This window comes from Crotalus tigris, unplaced genomic scaffold, assembly GCF_016545835.1.
Source record: "Crotalus tigris isolate CLP2741 ecotype Arizona unplaced genomic scaffold, ASM1654583v1 scf7180000018829.1913635, whole genome shotgun sequence".
Classification (NCBI taxonomy): domain Eukaryota; kingdom Metazoa; phylum Chordata; class Lepidosauria; order Squamata; family Viperidae; genus Crotalus; species Crotalus tigris.
The window spans coordinates 627,373-650,689 of NW_024097219.1; the positions used below are offsets into that span (position 1 = coordinate 627,373).

The window sequence follows — 23,317 nt, forward strand, 5'->3', positions numbered from 1 at the left end:
TTTTTCCTTTTCTGACTGGAAACTTTAGTTCCTTCTAGTATCCCAATTAATGAAATTGCAAAGTCTCAAATTTCTATTACAACTTAGGAAAGACAAAACAATTTTTCACACAATTATTTATATAATTATTTCCAAAGTCTTATAGTAAAATATAATATTGCAAATTTGTCTGATACCTTAATTTGTTTATAACTTTCTTGGCTCAGAGTTTTATTTAGCTTTTTGCATTTACCGTATATGCCGGCGTTTAAGGCGACCCGGCGTATAAGACGACCCCCGTCTTTGGCGCCAAGTCGCATGCCTAGAACGTCGTCTTATACGCCGGAAACTACCAGTATTTCTGGCGTATAAGACGACTCGGCGTATAAGACGACCCCCGTCTTTGGCGCTGATTTTAACGCTTGCGGAAGTCGCCTTATACGCCGGCATATACGGGTATTTCCAATTTTTTAAATTCTTAAACATATAGTTAATTTTTTTTAATATTCAAGAATGAAGGTAAAAATCATCAAGTGGCTTTTCAAACTTTTAATTCAAATTGTGTCATCTTTTCAAAGTCCATCCTTTTTTGATATCACTTTTTACTTTTCCAGTTATTAGCAGGCATATTAACCATGGTAAATACCTTCCTTCTTTGAGCACTTCTTGTGTCTCTAATCTGTTTTCTAGTCCAATATGTCATGTTAGCATATGTAATTAAATCTGTTTTGCTGTAATTGCCCTTGGAATGAAAAGGGTTTGTCAGCGATTATTCTTCTTCTTCTTGTGCCATATCTGTTATCGGACATTGGCGATCATGTTAGCGATCCTGTTTTTATCAGCAGCCGCACGAAAAAGTGCTGCTGAGTTTTGTCCAAACCAGTCCCTTAGATTTTGAAGCCATGATGTTCTTCTTCTTCCTGGATCTCGTTTGCCTTCAGTCTTTCCCTGGAGGATTAAATGGAATATGCCGTATTTTTCTGGGTGTCGCATCACATGTCTGAAATATTCTAATTTTCGTTTTTTAATTGTTTTGATGATTTCCCTTGGCTTTCCCAGGCTGCTTATCACCTCCTCATTTGTCAGCGATGCTGGACTTAAACTTGTTTTTAGAGATCCCACATTTTTTAACAAACACTGACTTATAAATACATCTTTTCAGAATCATATAAATTAGTTGTTATTTTTCAGCCTGGCAGATTTCTTTCTGAAATTGCAATCAGTGCTATTTGAAATTAAAAAAAAAATCCTGGGTAGTATACTTTTGTTATTGCAGTAAGGCCTAACCAGAAAAGTTTTAGATATTTCCAACTTTCCATACTTTATTTTATTTCTTTCCATAATTTGGTGTAATTGTTTTGAAATATCTTATTACATCCTGTCAAGTAGAATCCTAGGTATTTTACTAAGTCTTTTGTTATTTCATAGCCAGTCTGTTATTTGACAGTCTTCTTCATTAGAGGTTAAATGCCTTATCTTAATTTTCTTTTCATTAATTTCCTATCTAGAAAAACAGCCAAGTTCTTTAACTACTTACATCATTGCTGTATGGAGTTTGTGGTTGTATAATTGTTAATACTATATCATCTGCATAACATTTCACCTTGTATTCTTCTCCTTGAATTCAGATTCTGATTATTTGTTTTATCTTTTTAGATCATGTTTACTAGGACTTCCAAACAATTTACAAATAGTAAAAGAGAAAGTGGACCTCATTGCCATGCATCTTTACATATTGAGAAGCTTGTTTCCTGAATTAACTTTTTGTCTTTTTTCAGTTTCAAGATTAAAATGTGTCCATTTTTATCCTATTTTGTTTTTCTAATCATTCTTTTTATTGTTGTTAATTGCGAAGTCGTGTCCGACCCATCGCGAACCCATGGACAACGTTCCTCAGGTCTTCCTGTCCTCTACCATCTTCTGGAGTCCATTTAAATTCACACCTACTGCTTCAGTGACTCCATCCAGCCATCTCATTCTCTGTCGTCCCCTTCTTCTATTGCCCTCAATCTTTCCCAGCATTAGGCCCTTCTCCAGTGAGTCCTTCCTTCTCATTAGGTGGCCAAAGTATTTGAGTTTCAACTTCAGATCTGGCCTTCTAAAGAGCAGTCGGGGTTGATCTCTTCTAGGACTGACCGGTTTGAACGCCTTGCAGTCCAAGGGACTCGCAGGAGTCTTCTCCAGCACCATAGTTCAAAGGCCTCAATTCTTTGGCGCTCAGCCTTTCTTATGGTCCAACTTTCACAGCCATACATTGCAACTGGGAAAACCATGGCCTGGACTATACGCACTTTTGTTGGCAGGGTGATGTCTCTGCTTTTTAGTATGCTGTCTAGATTTGCCATAGCTTTCCTCCCCAGGAGCAAGCGTCTTTTAATTTCTTGGCTGCAGTCCCCATCTGAGGTGATCTTTGAGCCCAGAAAAATAAAATCTGTCACTACCTCCATTTCTCCCCCATCTATTTGCCAGGAAATCATTCTTAAGAAGATGATTTAAGATAAATTACTATTCTGTTTTTTTTCCAGATGCTGTATATTCTTGATATAACTTTTTCTGTTTTAACACAGTGGTGTGTTCTTGTTTTATGTATTTCTTGTAAACCAACAGTATCAGCTTTATATGTTTGGAGCTTTTTAAATATTGTCCTTCTTTTACTAAAAGAATTCCATCTAGATTTAATGATTAGTACTGTTTTTTTCCCAATTTTGGTTGCAGTTAATTTTGGTTTAATATTGCAGTTTAAAAGGGCAATGATGGCTTCCTGACAGGAGTCTTTTCCCTACTTTGAAGTCTGTGGTGTTTTTATTACTCCTTAGATGTCTTAAGCCACAGGTTAAGCTAAGAAAGCACAGCCAGGGGATTTCTCGTCTCTCCCAGCCCATATTTTTTATTATCTGGTACCCATACAAGTACATTTTTTCAATGCCAACTTCCAACATTCCACGTTGTGAACTCCCATGCACACACACACACTTTTTCCCCTCTCTTTTCTTTGGCAGAAAGATTTAAATAATCTCCAATCAATCAGCCATTGGATTTCCATTCCCTCTATTGGATTTTATAATGGCAACTACTTCTCTTCATTAAATTTTACAAATACAATGATTTTGACTGCTTTTCACAACAGTAGCAATGCTGGAACAAAGGGGGAAGAGGAAAGAAGAATTGATTGCAGCACAACAGCAGTATTATGCTGGACAAACCCTCCTTTAACTAAGATGTGCTCCAGAACTGAAAATACTGGAAAAACAGATTCATGTAGCAGTTAGATCTACTTCTGTGAATGCCTGTGATTGATAGAGAATAATGACAATTAAACAATAGAGATGTAAGCTGCCTTTGAGCATTCATATAACAAAGCAGTGTCTCATCTCAGCTATTTCTCCTATTTTCCTGTATAAAATATAGAAAGACTGACTACTGGCAAAGGGATGAGATCGAACTACTGTAAAAGTTTTACAACTGAATGTTTATTGGAAGTTGGTCAAACAAAAATTGTATAAAAAATAAGAGCAAGAACTTATCATCCTATCCCATCCCATCCCACCAATTGATTCACTACTTAAATTTGAAAACAATAGCGGTTGGATATAGAGATCTAATAAGCAAATACTGTGTATGGAAGATATTTTTATAACATAGAAAGAAAGGAGGCAAGGAAAAAGAAGAAAGGCAGTGAAAAGAATTGGACTTAGATATGCTCAATCAAATGTTTAAGCAGCTAGAAATCCAAATATTTATATCCTGCCCATCTCACTATCAAAATATCAGGATTTGAATGAAAACTTTAAATGCCACAAACAGGGATGAATAAAATGGAGGATATGGAAACTGATTTGAAAATAGAAATTGAGGATATGAGAATACTTAAAAATAGAGATTAGGAATATTGCAAAGAATGTTCAAGTTATACAAATTAAAGACTTAAAAGGAAAGCAAGAAAATCTCACAGTTGGAATTCAGAGGCATCTCAGAAGATTTCAAAAAAGGAGATCCTGAAAGACACCTTAAAGCTTTGATGCAGGGATTTCCCAAGTATTAACATATTTTCAGGATAAATTCCATATTTGCACAAAAAAAGAAAATGACTCCTAATACTTTGTGAGATTTTTATACAAAAAAATGCTATTCTAAAACCACAGATCAATACAAGTTTAACTATACAAGAGAAGCAAATTCAAAACAGATTAATTCTCAGGAATCAAAAAACTTTTTATCACAGGGAAAGAAACTGGAGATGACAAAGTTGTTAAGCCTGACAATCTCTTTTCATCCTTAACAATTTATTTGATTTCAACCCACATTTTCTCGGGGGGGGGGGTGTTTGATTAGCTTTAGGACTTTATAACAATTCCTAATATTCTTGCAAATGATGAGCTCAAAATCACACTGTGGAAGCTGGTTGGCTTTGTTCTTCCCTGTGGAATTTGCACATGAGCAGTTTGTGATCTGTTCCATGTATAGAGGTGTCAATTTGGTTTAAACAGTGCACTATCAATAAAGACATCATTGGATTGGCAGAAATTGGTAAATCATTCTCCTTCATTTCTGTTTTCCAAATCTGGCAACGTTTTCCTTGCTGATTCAAATGTTGGCATTTCAGTCTCCAGTCAAAGGCAGCATATCTTATTTACATGTTCTATCGAGTTCAGATTCAACGTGACCATAAAACTCACCAGTCTCCTCTTTTTCTGCATCAATAGTTGGAACATAAACTTGGATAATCATCATGTTAATGAATTGTTCATGAAGTCTACTTTGTATTCTTTGGTCATTTGCTCATTATACCCAATACTGTCTCTGCTATATCCTTCCTAATTATGAAAGCAATGCCGTTTTTTTATTTTATATGTCCTGAATGATAAACATGATATACTGACTGAAAGTTCCCAATTCCAGTCTGTTTCAGTTTTGTGTTAAGATGTCACTGTTGATTAATTTCATCTTTCACTTTTCAGCTTTTCCACGTTTATGTTTCATATATGCCAGGTTCCCACTGTAATTCTATCTTTGTAGCTTTGGATTTTTTTCCTTTTATGACAATATCAGCAATTAAATGCCTGGAAACATTTAATCCACATCATAAACATTGTTAGTACTCTGAAAGAGCTTCAGCCCTTCTTCAGTAGTGACTTGAGTAAATCTAACTAGCCTGGTATATCATCAGTCATTTTATCTTGTCAAGACATGTGATTTTCTTGGTGAAACAGGAGTGATTTACCATTGCCTTCTCCTGCACTTTATGAAATGATTGTTGTTACTGCCTCCAGTAACTTCCTATATTGCTTTTGCCTGATATAGGTGCCTGCTTGCTTTAGCTTGACAGCTAGAATGATCTTCATGTTTTGCCTGGAAGATATACTCTTAGCATATACACCCAGCATCCCTGGCTGGGGAGATAGAAGGCTAAACTCCTTTGTTCCCTAGAATTTCTCATTCCCATTTTGTGATCAGTTTGCTCTAATTCTGCTTCACTTACCTGCGGTGGCTCTTCATAATTCTCACTGTCAGGTTCTAACAGTGGCTCTATCAGGGGCTCCTCCACTGCTTCCTGACCAACCTCCTCAGGCTGCAAATGAAAAATGACAGCCAATATTACTTACTTCTGCCAGAGCACTTCCAATATGTCCTCTGAAGGTTTCCAACAAAAAAACAAAAAATAAACTTCTCAAGCCTAAATAATTGGCAAGCACCACGTGGATTTCAGAAAGGTATCTTTAATTACTAGACTGGGGCAAAAACGTAATCTTTAAAACTGTAAGAGTAAATGCCCAAGCAAAGTTACAATCAGCCTTTCTGAAAGTCTTGCTTCTCACAGTTCCCACTCCTGGGCTGCCTCTTTTCCCATAATCTATACTCTCACAAAATTTTATAGACAACATATATTTTACAGGAATGTTTGAAAAATACTTAGCAACTAAAAGACTAGGTAACGAGGTATAATGACATTGGAAAAAGTAATGGCTGTATTTGCAGAACATACCAAACATGGTTAACAATGGTTTATTGGAAATGTTTAGATTCCTACATGAATTATATGTTAACAACTGTGGCTGGATTTATAGTATCTAATTCACAAACTAGCCAATCACATAGCTTAACATGTTATGCAAACCCTGCCATTGTTTGACAGAATGATGTACTCTGTAGTCCTATACGTTATTGTATGACGGAAGATCATTTAGAGCAGAGTTAATAGTAATCAGCAGGTATTCCACTTATCTTATGAATTGGCATTGTTAGCCAGTCACATCCTTCTTTTCACTGGGATGTTCAAGGAAGATATAAGATTGCATGAATCTGGAATGAATGAATGCTTTGCATTTGTTTTTGCTAAAAAAGATATAGAACTGATATCTTCATTATGCACTTAAGCTTTATTAATTTTCTGAACAATGGGCAGGTAGGATAATAAAAGAAAAAACAACTAAGCCCTACTGAAAAAATTTAGCATGGATTCTACAAAGGTAAATCCCGCTTCATTGGTATTTTAGACTTTTGTTTAAAGTGCCAGCAGGTACATGGAAGTAACCCTGTCAACATTATAGTTCCTCATAAGGGTGTACTTAATGGACATGGAATAAATGGGTAATTTTATCAACTGGAGTCCTTCAAGGATCTGTATTAAGATCAATGCTGATTTAGCTTGTTCTTAAATTATCTTTATTTAGTAGTAGAGCAGGGATCTGACTAAATTTGCAGATATGTAGTGGATAAAAACCAAAAATGACTGAACAATTCCTGAAGGATCTTTTTAAACTACATGAGTTGTTAACCAAGTGGTAAATACTGTTAAATATAAAGTTTTGTACATTGGACAAGCCACCCACCCCTATGCACATTTCACATAACCTATGTGAGCTAAACAGAAAAAAACAGTATGGACCTTAGTTCAAGGAAAATGTGCAGAAGATGTGAAAAAGGCAAATTCCATTATAGGGATCAGTGGGAAATGAACTGAAAATAAGTTTCAACATTTTAATAAACTTATATGGCTCAACTGCATATTGATTATCATATGCAGTTCTAGTTGCACTTTTAAAGTGCAGAGAGAAAGCTTAAAAAGCACCAAAGAGGTTAAGCACAATGATCAGGGGACTCAAATGCTCTCTTTGTGATAAATGGCTAAAATATTTAGGATTATTTCGAGAAATGGCAGTGAGAAAGCGCATGACCAAAGTACACAAAATCATGCTTGGCATGTGGGTCAGAGGGTTTTCCCCCCTCTCAAGCATCACTTCTGTGGGTTCATCTATATATGAATACCCATCGATTAGTTATGAGGACAACTTTTCCACTCCCTCTCGGAGAACCAAACTGTTCCATTCAGAGATTCCAGCTGCACAGAAGAAATTCATCAGAAACCTGGACTGTTGCAGAGCCATCCTCTCTATCTGGCTGTTGTGCTCCAGGCCTCCAGGGCCATTTTTCCTATACTGTGGCAGCAGCCAATGAGATAGCTCTTGTTGGGTACATGCGAATGTGGATCAAGAGAATACTGGTTTTGTGAATGACCCAGTGCAGTTCTTCTATGAAGTCTGTACTCCCATTTGTAAGCTCTTTACATAGGTAAAGCACCAGTTATAGGAGAAAGAGACAATTATTTTAGTCTTAATCCATGTTTTTTTTTTCAATGGCACATTTTTTATTTGTTTGTTTACAAATTTCTAAATGCATTCATTTCTATGTTACCTCAAGAGTTCATAGGTGATCTGGAAAGCTACAGCCACCATTTTGCCACTGTCTGCTCAATGAGGAAGCTTAACAATAGCTGCTGCCCTTCCCACGCACTGATTTCAGCCTCTCTTGCCTGCCAGCTTCTCTATCCCTCACTGCTAAGCAATTGCTCTCCTGAAAGTAACCTCATTGCTTCCTGTGAAAGTAACAATAACATTCCAGAGTTGTGATAACAAGTAGGCTTCTGGACCCACAGTTTTTTAAATGACATTGTTTCTTCCCATCTCAACAATGGAAGGAAAGCATCAACATGGCTGTTGGGAAGAGCCCTGTGATTGGCACTCTGACATCACACTTCACAGGCTCCTTCTCCCCCTTGCTGAATAGAGCAGAGTGCCTCTTCCTGCCTGAATGCACTGGCCTCATTTCATCTTCAGCTGTTGCTATTTTAAGCTAAGCTGGAAGCAAATGGTTCACTGGCAGCTCAGCTGCAAGATTCGAGAGTTTTTTTCTCAGATTGGCAGTCCTACAGCAGCCAGGCAATTTCTGTAATACTGTTTGGTTTTCTCAGCCTCAAGATGCACAAAGTTGGACTTCTGACCGCATGCCAGCCCAAATGTATACATTCATCAAACAAGTTATAAAAATGAAGCATAAAAAAACACCCATGTATCAGGCTGACATAAACGAATATCACTGCCTTTTACAGTATGTACAACTGATGGGATAGAGATTTGCACACATATTGTGTTAAAATATTACTGCAGAACCCATATATGCAAAAACACCTTGTATACATGCATTCCCATTCCTGCACGCCATGGTTATAGATATAATCCTCATCCAAAGCAATAAGATATCCTATCATGCAAAATTATTGGAATGTTGTTGCATTTTTTCCTGCTCATCCTAATAGGTCCTCATCCCAAAATAAGAGTGCAGCCTAAATTCATAACAGCCAAACTTCAGTTTTTGGGGAATTAAAGTAACAAAGATCTTATATCAATATCAAATGCCACTCAGATCTATTAGGGCTCAGCTATTCTTACTTTCTATGGTAGTTTTGACATTCTTCCGCCTCTAGAATGATTCTTAATAGCTCTTATAGCCACCTGAAGGGTATAGGAGGCCTACCTTCACATCAGTGGGAAATTCTTCTTTCTTGACCAGTCCTGTGGCAGCTGCAATATTGCCAGCTCCTGAGAAGACAGCTCCACCCAAGTGTGATGCCTGCTCCTTTGTCTTCTCAGCAACTATGAAAATCAGAAGACAGAAAAAGCTCTAAGTCTTATGAGACCATACAACCAGCTCATTATACTGGATGCACAATGTGTGGCCTTTCACAGCTTGGCTAAAGAAAAAAGATGTTGACTTGAAATATAATTTGGCAGTACTGTAAAAATGTACAACTACAATACAATGATACAAATTATATTTCAAGTCTATTCATCACAGATGGACAGAAGCAGAAGCATATGCATAAGGCCATGGAAGAAAAGCTATCGCTATTAAGTCAATCTTCTTCCTGCAGCATATATGTCTTTTCTGGACTCTACAGTGCTTCAGTGTACACTCTGTCCCGTTTCAAGCAAGCCATTTATTTTGCTCTCCAGTTCAAGTCCACTTGGCCTGTTAGCAGGAATGCAATATGTCTCAAGTGAAAACTTTGCCCAAGTGAGTGAAACTTTGGGGGGGGAGGGTAGTTTTGTGTTGGATTTGATTGTTGAGTTATTTTGGGGGGGGGGCATTTTTGGAATTATAAACATGTGCTATAAAATGAGTGCCTGAAGATTTGCTGTAATTTAAAGCAGCCATTTCATCTCTTAAAATTCCTGAAACTTCCCCTCAACAATGTGTCCTAATTCAGCCCAATTTTAAAATGTATCCTTTGACATGAGATAAAAAGCTTGGTGTGTCTGTCAAGCTGAGTCAAGTTGCACACTCACTGTATCTTAGCCAGTCCTTTTAGGCAGTTCTGCCAACAGATGACAAGTAGTTGGAACACTTTATCCAGTTTTAGTTATGAGAGAGTTTTTAACAATATCACTATTTTATTGGCTTGTCAATGTTTTAATACAACTATTCATTCAGGATTAAAGTTGGGGGAGAAGAGAAATAGCAATAAACATTACCTGAGGTCACACCTTGCACCACACCTTCCCGAGTTTTACTTCCTAAAGAGACAGAAAGAATGAACAGTTAAAATTAGACAGGTATATGCCATTTCACTGGAAATAATGATAAGCAATTCATTTCATTCTATTTCTAGCCACATTTTACTTTCTCCAGGAAATAGCTTTCCTTTTTTAAAAAAGTAGAAAATATGACATTTATCTAGTTCTTACAGCAAAACACAAATATTGTAGCATTTACAGACAAATATATTAAATCCAGTTTGCATTTCATCCAGTCTACATACATTAGCTTGCCCTTTTCAAGTTGCCTTCTCAAGGAAATATGGAAGGAAATTTGGTGTCCCAATCCTTCAGACAGAGACTCATTTCAGAGGGAAGAGACCTCGGGATGAAATATCTCTGTCCAACCCCCACATTTTATAAATTGGATGGCTAGTAATCAATCAATCAATCAATGAAATCATGCTTGCAATAATTCACTCTAATATAGAAGTTGTCAGTTGCTTATTTGTGGACTGCAACTAATTCCAAGCAAACAATTAGGACAAACATTCCTCTGTGGACAGTTTATCATAACATTTGGGAGCAGGTACTTAAATATGTGCATCACATTATGAAACTTTTACAACTAGGGGGTAGTGAAAAAAAGATGAGGCAAGGGCAGCATAGGGCCTTAAGTTATATGAAAAAGTTAAGAGTTAAGGATGAAAGGAAGATTTGCTTCTATACTCCTCTGTGCTTCTGGATAATCTAAGGCAGTGTGTATCAACCTTGGCAACTTTCTGATGTGCGGACCTTAACTCCCAGAATTTCCCAGCAAATGGATTGCCTGAACTTGGGGCTTCAAAGCTATAGTACTAGTCTGCTTGAGTATCCAGTTGAATTCAAGGGCACTGCTAGCACCTTATATTCCCACAGCTTGCTTATGTAAGAATGTACATGTTGCCATTTTGCTCCACCCCCATGTGGCTGTTTAACAAAGATTTATCATGGTTTATTGTGCCAAACCTAAAACAACAATTCAACAATTGCTTTGGGATTATGGAAACTGAGACTTATTTGATTTATGTGCTATCCATCTTGTCTGGGGGCATCTTATACTCAAGGTCTGGATGACACATAAGCCATAATTTTTGTTTAAAGCACCTTGTGTGTCAGGTGGGAAAGGGCTAAAATATGGTTGCTAACTATACTTACTAGCCAATTTTTTAGCTTAGTGTGTCATGTGAAATTACTGTAAAAACGGTCATTGGCTATCATGAAATGAGGCACGAAGAGGGGAAATAATAATAATAATAATAATAATAATAATAATAATAATAATAATAATAATAATAATAATAATAAAAGGTGTTTACCCGTCGCAGATACACAGTGATGGAAAACAAAGAAATAATGATCTGTTACTACAGATCAAGTCCAACAAGGCGAGGATATCTAAAACGAATGCACCAATTCTGGAAAGAACAACATCCAGAATCAGAAATAACAGAACAGAGACTAGCAGATCAACGCCGATTTATAACACGAAATAAAGTATTTACAGAAACAGAATTGGACGAACTGCAAAGGTTTACCCAGGGCAAAGAAATCAAAGCCTTACAAGAAGTAATTCAGAATGTAGAGGCAAACCAGGGGGAGTTGGCAGTGAAAGAATCCAGTAGAGATATACAACTGTTCTCATTTGGAAACCAGGCACCTCTTCCTCAGGAAGAACAAAACCCTCTAACTAAAGAAATAAAAGAATTGAAACAAAGAATAACTGAGCATCTAGAACAGCACAAAAACAACAGAATAAGGCTGCCTGCATTGAAGCTTGTTCCAAAGAAACAGCTAGCACAAGCATTAAAAGATGCAAATACTGCAATATCAAGTATAAGCACCAATTCACTGCAAGAAACAAACCAACTAATGTACAGCACAGCTGCAGTTATAACAGAATACCTGGGATGCAAAATCAACAAAAAAGAAAAACAAACAAACAGTGCACCAGAAAAATGGAAGGTTAGACTAGAAAATAAGATCAGCAAGTTAAGATCACATGCAAGCAAGCTAGAACAGATGAAAGAAAAGAAGCTGAAGAACAAGAAGACCAAAGAATACCTAATCAAGAAATACCACTTAGAAACAAGGAAGATCAAGGAAGCACTGGAAATAATAAAGCAACAAATAACAGCTATAGCCAGGAAAATCAGTAGATATGAAGCTCGAATTGCAAACTATAGGCAGAACCTCCAATTTCAATCCAATCAGAAACGTTTCTACCAATCCATCAATGGAGAAACTGCAAGGAATCAGTCAGTACCTGACAAGGAAGAAACAGTGCAGTTCTGGAAGCAGATATGGGATAACCCAAAGAAATACAACAAGGATGCGGCTTGGTTAAAAGAGGTGGATGCAAATAAAACAGAAGTTGAAATGAAAGAACTAGTAATAACAACAAAAATGGTAGAAAAAAGAGCAAAGAAAATCAAAAATTGGTCAGCACCAGGTGAAGATGAACTGCATGGGTTTTGGTTGAAACATCTAACTGTTATACACCCACTCATTGCCAAGCAGTTCAACAATATACTACAAGGAGGAGAAATTGAAAAGTGGCTAACAACTGGGAAAACCTACCTAATAATGAAAAATCCAGCAAAAGGGGCAACACCAGGTAACTACAGGCCAATTACCTGCTTACCAACAACTTTCAAATTACTAACTGGTGTGGTAGCTGATGCAGTACAACAGCATCTAGTTGAAAACAATCTCTTTCCACCTGAGCAGAAAGGAAACCGCCCCAATAGCAGAGGAACAAAAGATCAACTCCTAATAGACAAAATGATCTTGGAAAACTGCAAGAGAAGGAAGACCAACCTGAATGTGGCATGGATTGACTACAAAAAGGCATTTGACTCTCTGCCACATGATTGGATAATCAAGTGCCTAGAAATAACAGGAGTCAGTAGAAACATCAGAAAATTTGTGCAAAGATCGATGGCACAATGGAAGACACAGTTGCAGATCAATGGTGAGAAGCTGGGAGAGGTTAATATCAAGAGAGGAATATTTCAAGGAGATTCATTATCACCATTACTATTTGTTATTGCACTGTTTCCTCTGTCAACAATACTGAATAACTCAGGACATGGTTATCAAACATCAAAAACATCTGCTAGACTATCCCATCTCCTTTACATGGATGATCTGAAGCTGTATGGAAAAACATCATCTGAAATAGAATGAAGAACAGAATAGAGGCATGGGAAGACAAAGCACTACATGGCCAATACATTAAAAAAATAGCTGGGAAAGCAGATAATAATAAAACCTGGCAATGGCTAAGAGCAGGAAAATTGAAGAAAGAGACCGGGGGATTAATTCTGGCTGCACAAGACCAAGCTTTAAGGACAAATGCATACAAAGTCAAAATTGAGAAGACAGCAACAGACAGTAAGTGCCGCCTATGCAAAGAAGCTGAAGAAACAGTGGACCACTTGGTAAGCTGTTGCAAGAAGATTGCACAGACTGATTACAAGCAGCGACATGAAAAAGTAGCAACAATGGTGCATTGGAAGATCTGCAAAAAATATCATTTGCCTGTAAGCAAAAACTGGTGGGATCATAAAATAGAGAAAGTCATAGAAAATGATAAAATTAAACTGCTCTGGGACTTCAGAATTTAAACAGACAAGCACCTGCAACATAACACCCCAGACTTAACAATTGTCGATTAGAAAGACAAAAAAGTCTGGATAGTGGACGTGGCAGTGCCTGGAGACAGCAGAATAGACGAGAAAGAACTGGAGAAGATAACAAAATACAAAGACCTACAAATAGAAATAGAAAGACTGGGGCAAAAGCAAGCAAGGGTAGTACCAATAGTCATAGGTGCCTTGGGTGCAATCCCAAAACAACTGGAGCACCACTTGAACACCATTGGCATTGACAAATTTGCTATTAGTCAATTGCAAAAGGCGGCCTTATTAGGAACTGCTTTCATCCTGCGACGATACCTATAATACCATCAAACATCTACTTCTGCCTATCCCAGGTCCTGGGTAAGGACTCGATAGGTAGACAAAATGCCAAATCCAGTCTGAACATCTGGCTGACTGTGCGATGATTGATAATAATAATAATAATAATAAAGTTGGAAGGGACCTTGGAGGTCATCTAGTCCAACCCCCTGCTCAGGCAGGAAACCCTATACCATTTTGGACAAATGGCTGTCCAGTCTCCTCTTAAAAATTTCCAGTGTTGGAGCATTCACCACTTCTGGAGGCAGGTTGTTGCACTGGTTAATTGTTCTGTCAGGAAATTTCTCCTTAGTTCTAGGTTGCTTTTCTCCTTGATTAGTTTCCATCCGTTGCTTCATGTCCTGCCTTCAGGTGCTTTGGAGAATAGCTTGACTCCCTCTTCTTTGTGGCAGCCCCTGAGATATTGGAACACTGCTATCATGTCCCCCCTCATCCTTCTCTTCATTAAACTAGACATACCCAATTCCAGCAGCCGTTCCTTATATGTTTTAGCCTCCAGTCCCCTAATCATCTTTGTTACATATTCTAACAGCACCCAGTTACCAGTACGTTGTTTCATAAATTAACAACTTTCTCATTAAACTAAAACTCGCATAATGTGATTATGAACATACTTTAGGCTATGCCATTTGAGACTTCTTTATGCAAATTTTTCACTTTTAATCTTAGCATGTGAGAGGGCTACACCAGAACACTTTTCCTCCAAGCATCTAGTTCCTTGCATGAAGCAGAATTGCAGTGAGTGCTGTAAAAAAAATTCACTCATCTGCCTTAGTCTACAACACAGGTGTCAAACTCACAATGCCACATGATGTGTCGCGATGTATTGCGACCTTTTTTCCATTGCCAGCAATGGGGTGGGCGCGGTTTTGGCATGACGTATCCAGCCGGTGGGCCGGCAGTTTGACACCCTTGGTCTACAATATAAAATAGTACAATCCAAATATAGAATTGCCATCTCAGCAACAGTTATACAAGCACTAACCAAACTCTCTCTTCATGGTAAGAGAATTCAAATTTTCTAAAACAAACAAAAAAAGCTAAGTCACTTGGTATCTTCTTCAGTGCTTTAGGAGTTGTTGTATAATCATGAGTCATCATTCTAGAATTAATGCAGCTGTACCTGTTGAATATGGGTCTTAAATAGGATAATTTGTGTAGACAGATATCTGACATTACAACTAATTCAGAGAAAAAATCAAATATAACTGAACCAGCAGGAAATCAGTTAGAACTCTAAGTGGCAATACTACTGACTTATTAAATAAGATGCTAGAATGGTGATCTAGAGTCTAGACAGGCTACCAGAAAAGAAAAAATATGACCCAGTAGTGTTGCTAGTTCAGTATATTGTGAAAATTCAGAAAATTAATTCCATATTAACCAATCTGGTCTAAGCACTTACAATGCAGACTAAGAGCAGGGAAATCTGAGTTTTAATCTTGTTTTAGACATGAAAACCAGATGGGCCACTCCCACCCAATGAGTTTGGTAGTTTTCTTGAAGACGTTTGATTGCCCAAACTAGGTAACATCACCCATGCATGATGATATTACCTAGTTTGGGTAATGAAACTTCTGCAAGGAAACAACAGCACAGAGAGCACCAAGGACACTCATTTTAATCCTGAACTACATGTATTCAGCGTTCTTACTCTCTCAGCCCCAGGAAGAAGGCAATGGCAAAGCACTTCTGAAGATGCAACCTAGGAAATTACATAAACTTCCCATGCAGGCACCTGTAGTCAAAACTGACTCAAAAGTATTATTATATATGGCCAAGATTTACTTCAATTGTACACAGAAGATACTCAACAATGAACCTGTTTACTATATATCAGTTTCTGTGGTCTTGAAATTGTCCAGTATAACAAAGACCTCCTAATGGCTTTATTTGGGTTAGCTATTCCTAGAACCTGATGGATGAAATTAAGAGTATTCCAGAAATCACTGTATTTATACCCATATGCATGCACATATCACAAAATGTGCATAAACATGAATCATTTTGGGGAGGAATCCCTGTTGTCTGACTTCAAATAATATGCCTCTTAATTACTGTATGCCATCTAGAAATGCAGTCTCCAGGGGATATAAATATTTAAAAATGAAGAGATATATTTCATTTTTCTTACTCATAGATTGTAATATTTTGCCACTATTCATCCCCCCTAGCTAGAGCAGCCAGTGGCACTATGAGTGCTTATGCAAGCATCACTAAATCCTGTAACATTATTAAGAATCAATGACAAAATCTTTCTACCCATGAATTAATTTCCAAATCTCAAGGCATGGACTATGGACACAGCACAACTATTTTGCTTTTGAGCTTCATGAACTAAAAGCAAAGCACAGATATCCTAACTAAATCTCCCCCCCCCCACTTCTTCTTTTTAAACAAATTTTATTGGTTTTTTTGATTCTTAGAACAAAGTGCTTAAGACATACTGTGGTGCTGGGGTAATCAAACATCCGAAAATAAAACCATATATGAATAACTCAAATCAATACATTGAATACTCCCTCTCTATTTCTCTCAATTAACCTAATACATTTAAAACAATCCATTTCTAATTTAAATTTCTAACAATCCTAAACCTGTTTTAGAGCTTTGTGAATTTACAATTAACATAATCAAATTTGACTTTAAAGAAACAGATTATCAATTCAGGTATCCCTTCCAGATATATTCTAGATCTCAATGTCTTAAATCCTCAATTTTATCACAAATCTCATTTATTTCTTCTTCCACTACACAATATATCTCCTAATTAAAGTAAAATATTAGTCTATCCTATACATATATAATCCATCAATCAATCTCTTTAAGATAACAAAATAACAAAGTAATATCAAACCTTAAATCATTTCAGCCCTTTGGACCAAATTCAAATTTCATCCAGTTAATTATCATACCTAATAACGTCCATATTGTCAGGCAAGAACATCATCTTATTAATTTAACATACTCAATTAGTTATTAAATCAATCCAGATCTAAAACGCCTCTTCAGTTTTCTTCATTCTATTACATGATAGTTTTCATACAAATAAACCTATTATTCCAAAGAATACATTCTTAATCTATTTAAAATATATATTCTAATAATCACCCATTTTTCTCTTACTTCTAACTCTAAATCTTAAACCTTAAATCAATCCATAATTCTACAGTGCCTTTGATCCATCACATATAATTTTGAATTTAAATTTTCAATCTTATTCTGGCCTTTTTTTTGTATGTGTCAGGCAGGTTTCCATAATAAAGCTTCCCTTTCAGTCAATAAGTCTCTCTTTATTGTTTGTAGCATCATTTGAAACAGTAAGAAGCATCCCATCCTCTGCATTAGGCATCTATTTCTCTTATTAAAGCTTCATTGCTTTAAAGGCTCAAATCTCAGTCTTTGATTTTTCTGATCCTCAAAGGTATAGATGAAATGCTTGTAGGGTAAAATAAATTCCTCTTTAGTCTCAATTAAGTCCTCTTCTAGTATGTTTTGGTTTGTAGAATGGTCAGATGTTGTCTAAAAGTCAGTTTGAAGGTTTGGAATATGGCTTCTGACTCTTAATTCCGTAGAAGTCTCTTTGATGGTAGCACATATTTCTTCAGCAGCTTCGTAGATCTTTTCCAATATAAGTTTATAGTTCAATTGTGAATAGGGTTTCTCCATTTTAATAATAGTTGAAAAGAGTGCTTTTTTTCTTTTAGTGGAGGCTGTATTTAATAAAAGTAAAGCAGTATCCACCCCCATAGTTCCCACAGCTGCATCCTCTTATCTTTTCTCTTCAAAAGTAATTTGAAGGCCAAGTCCATCCCATCTCCAAACAGTAACAAGCAGTTGCAATATTAATTTTTCACCACTAGATGTCCTCAATAGAATTAACAATCTTTTCCAGACACCATTTTTCCCTTTTTCTATCTTTTAGAGAAAAAAGTGGAAAAAGAAACAATCTTCCAGTATAATATGATAGTAGAGCTCTTTTTAAAAAAGTTTTTTTCTGTACCCCAAAGTAGATAAAAATAAAGTGTAGTCTTTAGAATTTTAACCTTTTTGTTCAACGCCTTTCTTCCCACACATATCAAAGCTGCTTTTTCAAGATGGGGAAATGATTCCAACAGAGCTTTTACAGGCAAAAAAAGAACAAAGTAGGGTGAAGAAAGGAGGAGAAGGGGTCTCACCCGGATCATCCATGGTGAGTTTATTCATGCTTAGATGTTGCTGTGACTTTTGGCTGGTGCAGCAGGGTAATTGGCCATCTTACAGGACGATCTTTTGCTCCATCGGCCCTCAGGAAATAGCTGGAGCCATGAGAGAAGCTGCCACCCTCCCGCAGTCTTCAGCAAGCCTCCTCCTTAGTGGTCGCCCCTCCAGGGTGACTTTTGACCCACAAGGGGTCTACCGGCGAAGAAAAACCCAGCTGGTGTGGAGAGTCACCTGGAACCGGAAGTCTCCCCCCACTTTTTTAGTACTCCATTCTTGACACATAGGGCCCTTCTGTAGTTATTTTAGGCTTCTTTAAAAAATCAGCAAAAGCCAAGAATGTTTCTTTAATATTCTAAAGGTAATATTATTTGAAATTTGCATGCTGTGCCTTTCTAATAGTATAGCATACATCCTTCATGATTGTTAAAATGCTGAACAGGGATTATTCTTTTCTATCCTCAAACAAGCTTCCTCCGTTTCAAGTCCATTAGGGAAGTCCATGAGCTCCGGCATTAAATCAGTGTTAGCGTTGAATAATAGAAAAACCCAGATTCTGTTATTTTTCTGGAAGGTCTATCTGCAAATTACCCATGATGCTAAGAAGTGGTGAGAAGCATGCCCTGTTAATATGCCTTCCACAATGCATAGCTTTTTCTATAGTATTAAAACCTTCCATTGAATGCTTATCAAGATTGGGACATAAAAACTGTGTGACATAAAAACTGTCACTTGCACATCAAAGAATCCAAAAGAGCTTATGTAGCTTATTTTCTGTCACATTTTCCAGGATGAAGCAGAGGTTCCACACTATGAGATGTTAATAAATGCCAAGTAAACAAAAAAAGGGCAAAATATGTGATTCTTTCAGGACTGACAGAATCTTAGTCAGAGTCTGTGTTGAGGGATGGTAGTTTGCATAGAAGGTGAGTCATGAGGGTGCTCAGAATTAAGGTAGGAACTAAACAATGGGTAACATTGGGCACCAGCTAAATATTTTATATTACAATTCCTATAAGCTCTAGTCACTGTGGACCACAATCAGGATTTGTGGGGATTGTAACTGAAATATCTGAGAGTTCCAAGTTGCCTATTCCTGGCTTAAGTATTATCATCCATCTTCTAATTGCAATATGTTATTAATATGCATACACAGTATAAGTTATTAATATGCACAGCTTCCCTCACAGTGAGGGAAGCTGTATAAAGATGCCCCTACTTTAAAACCATGTGAAACATTCCATCTTGTATTAAGAGGTTTCACCATTAACTGCTATGTGGGAAATACAGTGAAACAAGGTTTTCCTCTGTGAGAAGTAAAGCCTTCCTCTAAGAGGGGCAACCACTTTGGGCACAACTTCCTGATCTTCAATCATCTACTAATCTACAGTGACTCAAATAAGGTTTTGTCTTAAAAATAAAACTTGAACACAACTATCAACTCACTCTTTAATAGATCCTATGGGAAACAGCCTGGATGCAGTGATCATCCAAAGTATCACTGACTTGAGCAGGGTTTTTTGTTGTTGTTCTTTTTTTAAGTGGGGAGGAGAGTAAGTTAGTTTCTGGAGATTTTGTCTACGAGCAGTGCTTCCATTCAATGATATAATTAGTAAAAGAGGTGACTTGGAAGCTTTCTTTTCCTTTTTCGCTTTGGAAATTTGCCAGTGATTCCCTGGAGAAGTTGATACCCTTTTTGGCACAGAACACAAACATGCAACTGCCCAGAGGCCAAGCAATAGGCATGGAATTCACACACCTCCTCTGTGTGCCAAAGGGGGTGAGCTGGGATCATGTAAACAACCTCCATTCCAAAGAGATTCTCCTGGGGCATGACTCATTTATGCACAGTTTATTCCTCAGGGTCAGTAGATATTTTTCCTGTTGCATAGCTGCCTAAAAGAAAGTGCTATACTTGGAATAAAATACTATAGTATTCTCCCGCTTGCTCCTGGAAACAAGGAAACTGGTCCTCTTTGGACCTTCACCTCTGAACAAGTTAGCACAGTGTTCTGTTCTCAAAGAAGAGGCATTGAGATGAAGCACAGTCACACAATCCTTCTTTATTGCAAACACCAACAGAACAGATTGCAAAATGGTGCGGCCCCCTTTTATAGCCCCCTGCACAGTACCCTGCTGGCCAATCATTGCAAGGGATCTTTTCCTACCTTGAGCATGCGTGCAAGGCTGGGAGCAGCCTTTCTTGTCCCGGGCATCCCCGTGGTCTGCCCAGGCCAATCACTGCAGCCTGTGTCTGCTGGCCCAGGACATAACACCCCTTTCCCCTTGGATAAAATAATAAGGCAGATTGATTATTTTAAATACTCCAACACTCCATTGCATTGCTTACGTTGCATATATATACACAACACTACAATCTTGCTACAGCCATAGTCCCCACTCCTCTTGAGCTACCTTTACTTAACCCAGACTACTAGGCCTGCCTATGAACTGACAAGGACCATACATAGTCTTGTAAGTATTTGGGAGGACCTCTGGCCCGTCCTGATCTTCTCATTGCCGGTGTGTGTGCCTGGCCTGCCAGCTCGCCTGCCAAGCTAGGCAGACCAGGACTTTGTTGCCGCCATGACCCAGGTGCCAGAGTCAGGAGCTGCCTCCATAGCAAACCCCCTTTCTGTGGACTCCCTGTTTGGAGCAATAGCTGAAGCCTGGGGATGTCGGAGAGACCGTGATCCACAATCATAATTGTGGTCCTCCTCACCCTGAGAGCAGAACCAGGAGCGGAAGAGTTGCTGGGAAGCCTCCAGTGCAGTTGGTCAATGTGACGTCAGATCACGTGACCATTGTCCAAGGCCACTTCGTATGACAGCGGCCCAGAGACCTTGCATACCATTGCTGTGACCCAGAGATGTCCAGGTCCATAGTTCCTTGCCCAGACCGGATCGCCCACCTGTAGTCTCCTAGGTGCCCACCGCTGTGACACCTGTGAAGCCACCCGGTCTGGGTGCAACCTGTCCAGTTTAGTGATGAGACGGCGGAGTTCTGCTGGGCTCTTCCCAGTAGCTGTGCATGGTGTGGTGCGGTGGCAAAGAAGAAAATCCGCCAACCTGTGATGCCAGTTTCCGCGAGTGATCCTCTTTAAGGCATCCTTGATTGTGTGCACCATCCGTTCAGCCTGGCCGTTGGAAGCTGGATGGAATGTTGCAGATGTGGCATGCTGGATCATGTTGGCCTGGAGGAAAGCCTTAAACTCAAACGAGGTGAATTGGGGCCCATTGTCGGAGACATCTGGAAGTCCATGTGAGGCAAAGATCCTTCTCAGCACCTGGATGGTCCTAGTAGTAGTAGTGGAGGAGACAGGCACGACCTCTAGCCACTTGGAATGGCTGTCCACGAGGAATAAGAAGAATTGCCCCTGAAAGGGGCCAGCGTAGTCGATATGGTCCCTTGACCAAGGGGTATGAGTCTCCTCTCACCTATGAACTGGGGCCTGGGGCATTTCAGGCCTCGACTGTTGACAAACAGCACACCTGTAGACCTGGGCCTCGATGTCTTTATCGAGCCCAGGCCACCAAAGATGGCTGCGCGCTAACGCCTTCATCTGGACTATTCCCGGATGTCCCTCATGCAGAGACTGCAGGACTCTAGTCCTCAATGAGGTTGGGATTACCACCCGGCTATCCCATAGGACACAACCCTTGAAGGTGGAAAACTCGTGCTTCCTCTGCCAAAAGCTCTGGAATTCTGAGGCTGGACATGTGTCAGATCACCCAGACAACACCCATGTCAGCACGCGTGTTAGCGTGTGATAGGTGGCTGTTTCTGCAGCCATGTCCCTAGCATTGAAGGGAAATTCGGGCAAGTCCTGAATGGACAGGATGTGGTTGGCAGGTGCTGGATCTGCCGCTACCTGCTGTAATGGCAACCTGCTGATGCCATCTGCGTGGCCCATGTCTTTGCCTGGCTTGTGAACCAATGTATGGTCATATGCAGACAGGAAGATGGACCACCTCAGCATTCATGGGGATATTATGTGTGGGGTTTGTTTGTTTGTTGTGAACAACCCCAGCAGTGGCTTATGGTCTGTAAAGACCCTGAAATGGCAGCCGTATACAAAGTCATGGAAATTCTTTATGCCAGCCACTATGGCTAAGGCTTCCCTATCTATCTGTGCGTAATTGCGTTCAGCTGATGATAGGGTTCTAGAGTAGTATGCTATTGGGAGTTGCATCCCATCAGCCTTCAAGTGGCTTAATACAGCCCCAATCCCATATAGGGATACATCACAGGCGATGCACACCGGCAATTTCTCATTAAAATGCGCTAGGACCACATTTGAAGAGAGCAAGGCCTTGACCTCTTCGAAACTCTTTTCATGTACTTGTGTCCACTGCCAAGGGGCCTATTTGTCCAAGAGCCAGTGTAACGGCTCAGCCACTGCAGCCTTGTGGGGAAGGAATGCATGGTAGAAGTTTAACAGTCCCAAAAAGGCCTGAAGTTCGCCCTTGGATTTGGGATTTGGGGCCTGCTGAATTGCTTGCAGCTTGGATTCAGCAGGGTGAATGCCCTGAGCATCAATGCAGAATCCTATAAACTCAGTGGAGCTAACCCCGATCTTACTCTTGTCTTGCTTAACCTTCAGCCCCGCTTGGCGGAAACGTAGCAAAACGGCTCTCAGCCTTTCTGCTAAATTGTCAGCTGAGTCCCCAGCGATGAGGACATTGTCAAAGTATGGGCAAACGCCAGGGATATTTCGGACCATTCATTCAATTACACTCAGGAAAATGCCAGAGGCCACGTTTACTCCAAATTGCAATCTTTTTACCTTGAATGCCCCCCGTGAGTCACTATAGTTTGGACCTCGGCCTTTGCCTCATCAAATGGCAATTGTTGATAGGCCTGAGCCAGGTCAAGCTTAGCAAAGATCTGGCCCCCCTTGAGGGAGGCTAGAATGTGGCTGACCACAGGTACCGGGTACGAATGCTGTTGTAGCACTTTGTTAAGTGTGTACTTGTAGTCCGCACAGATTTGGACTTCACCATTGGCCTTCAGTGGGGTAACTATGGGGGTTTTTCCATGAACTGCTGTCCACAGGCTCTAAGATACCCTGCTGAATCAGTTTATCCAGCTCTGCATCTATTTTACCCCTTAGGGCAAAGGGCACCCTGCGTGGCTTGATTCTAATGGGGGCTATAGCTGGGTTTAGCCTCAGAGAAATAGGAGGGCCTTTCTAGGAGCCAAGTTCTGGGCTAAACACATCCGCAAATTCCTTGCAGATCCCAGTCAGGCCTGTTGTTTGCACTCTGCTTATTCCAGTCACCTGAATCCCAAGGGCCTCAAACC

General features: G+C 39.1%; 1 protein-coding gene across 3 annotated transcripts in view; it reads right to left on the bottom strand.

Moving 5' to 3' along the window:
- SNCB (synuclein beta) overlaps positions 1-23,317 on the bottom strand; it is a 41,426-nt gene that overhangs the window by 3,336 nt on the left and 14,773 nt on the right. For all 3 annotated transcript variants that reach the window (XM_039356763.1, XM_039356761.1, XM_039356760.1), the window contains 3 exons: positions 9,789-9,830; positions 8,791-8,909; positions 5,459-5,548 (listed from right to left, as the gene is read on the bottom strand). In XM_039356763.1, the coding sequence (XP_039212697.1) occupies positions 5,459-5,548; positions 8,791-8,909; positions 9,789-9,830 (251 nt within the window). The remainder of the gene's footprint in view (positions 1-5,458; positions 5,549-8,790; positions 8,910-9,788; positions 9,831-23,317) is intronic.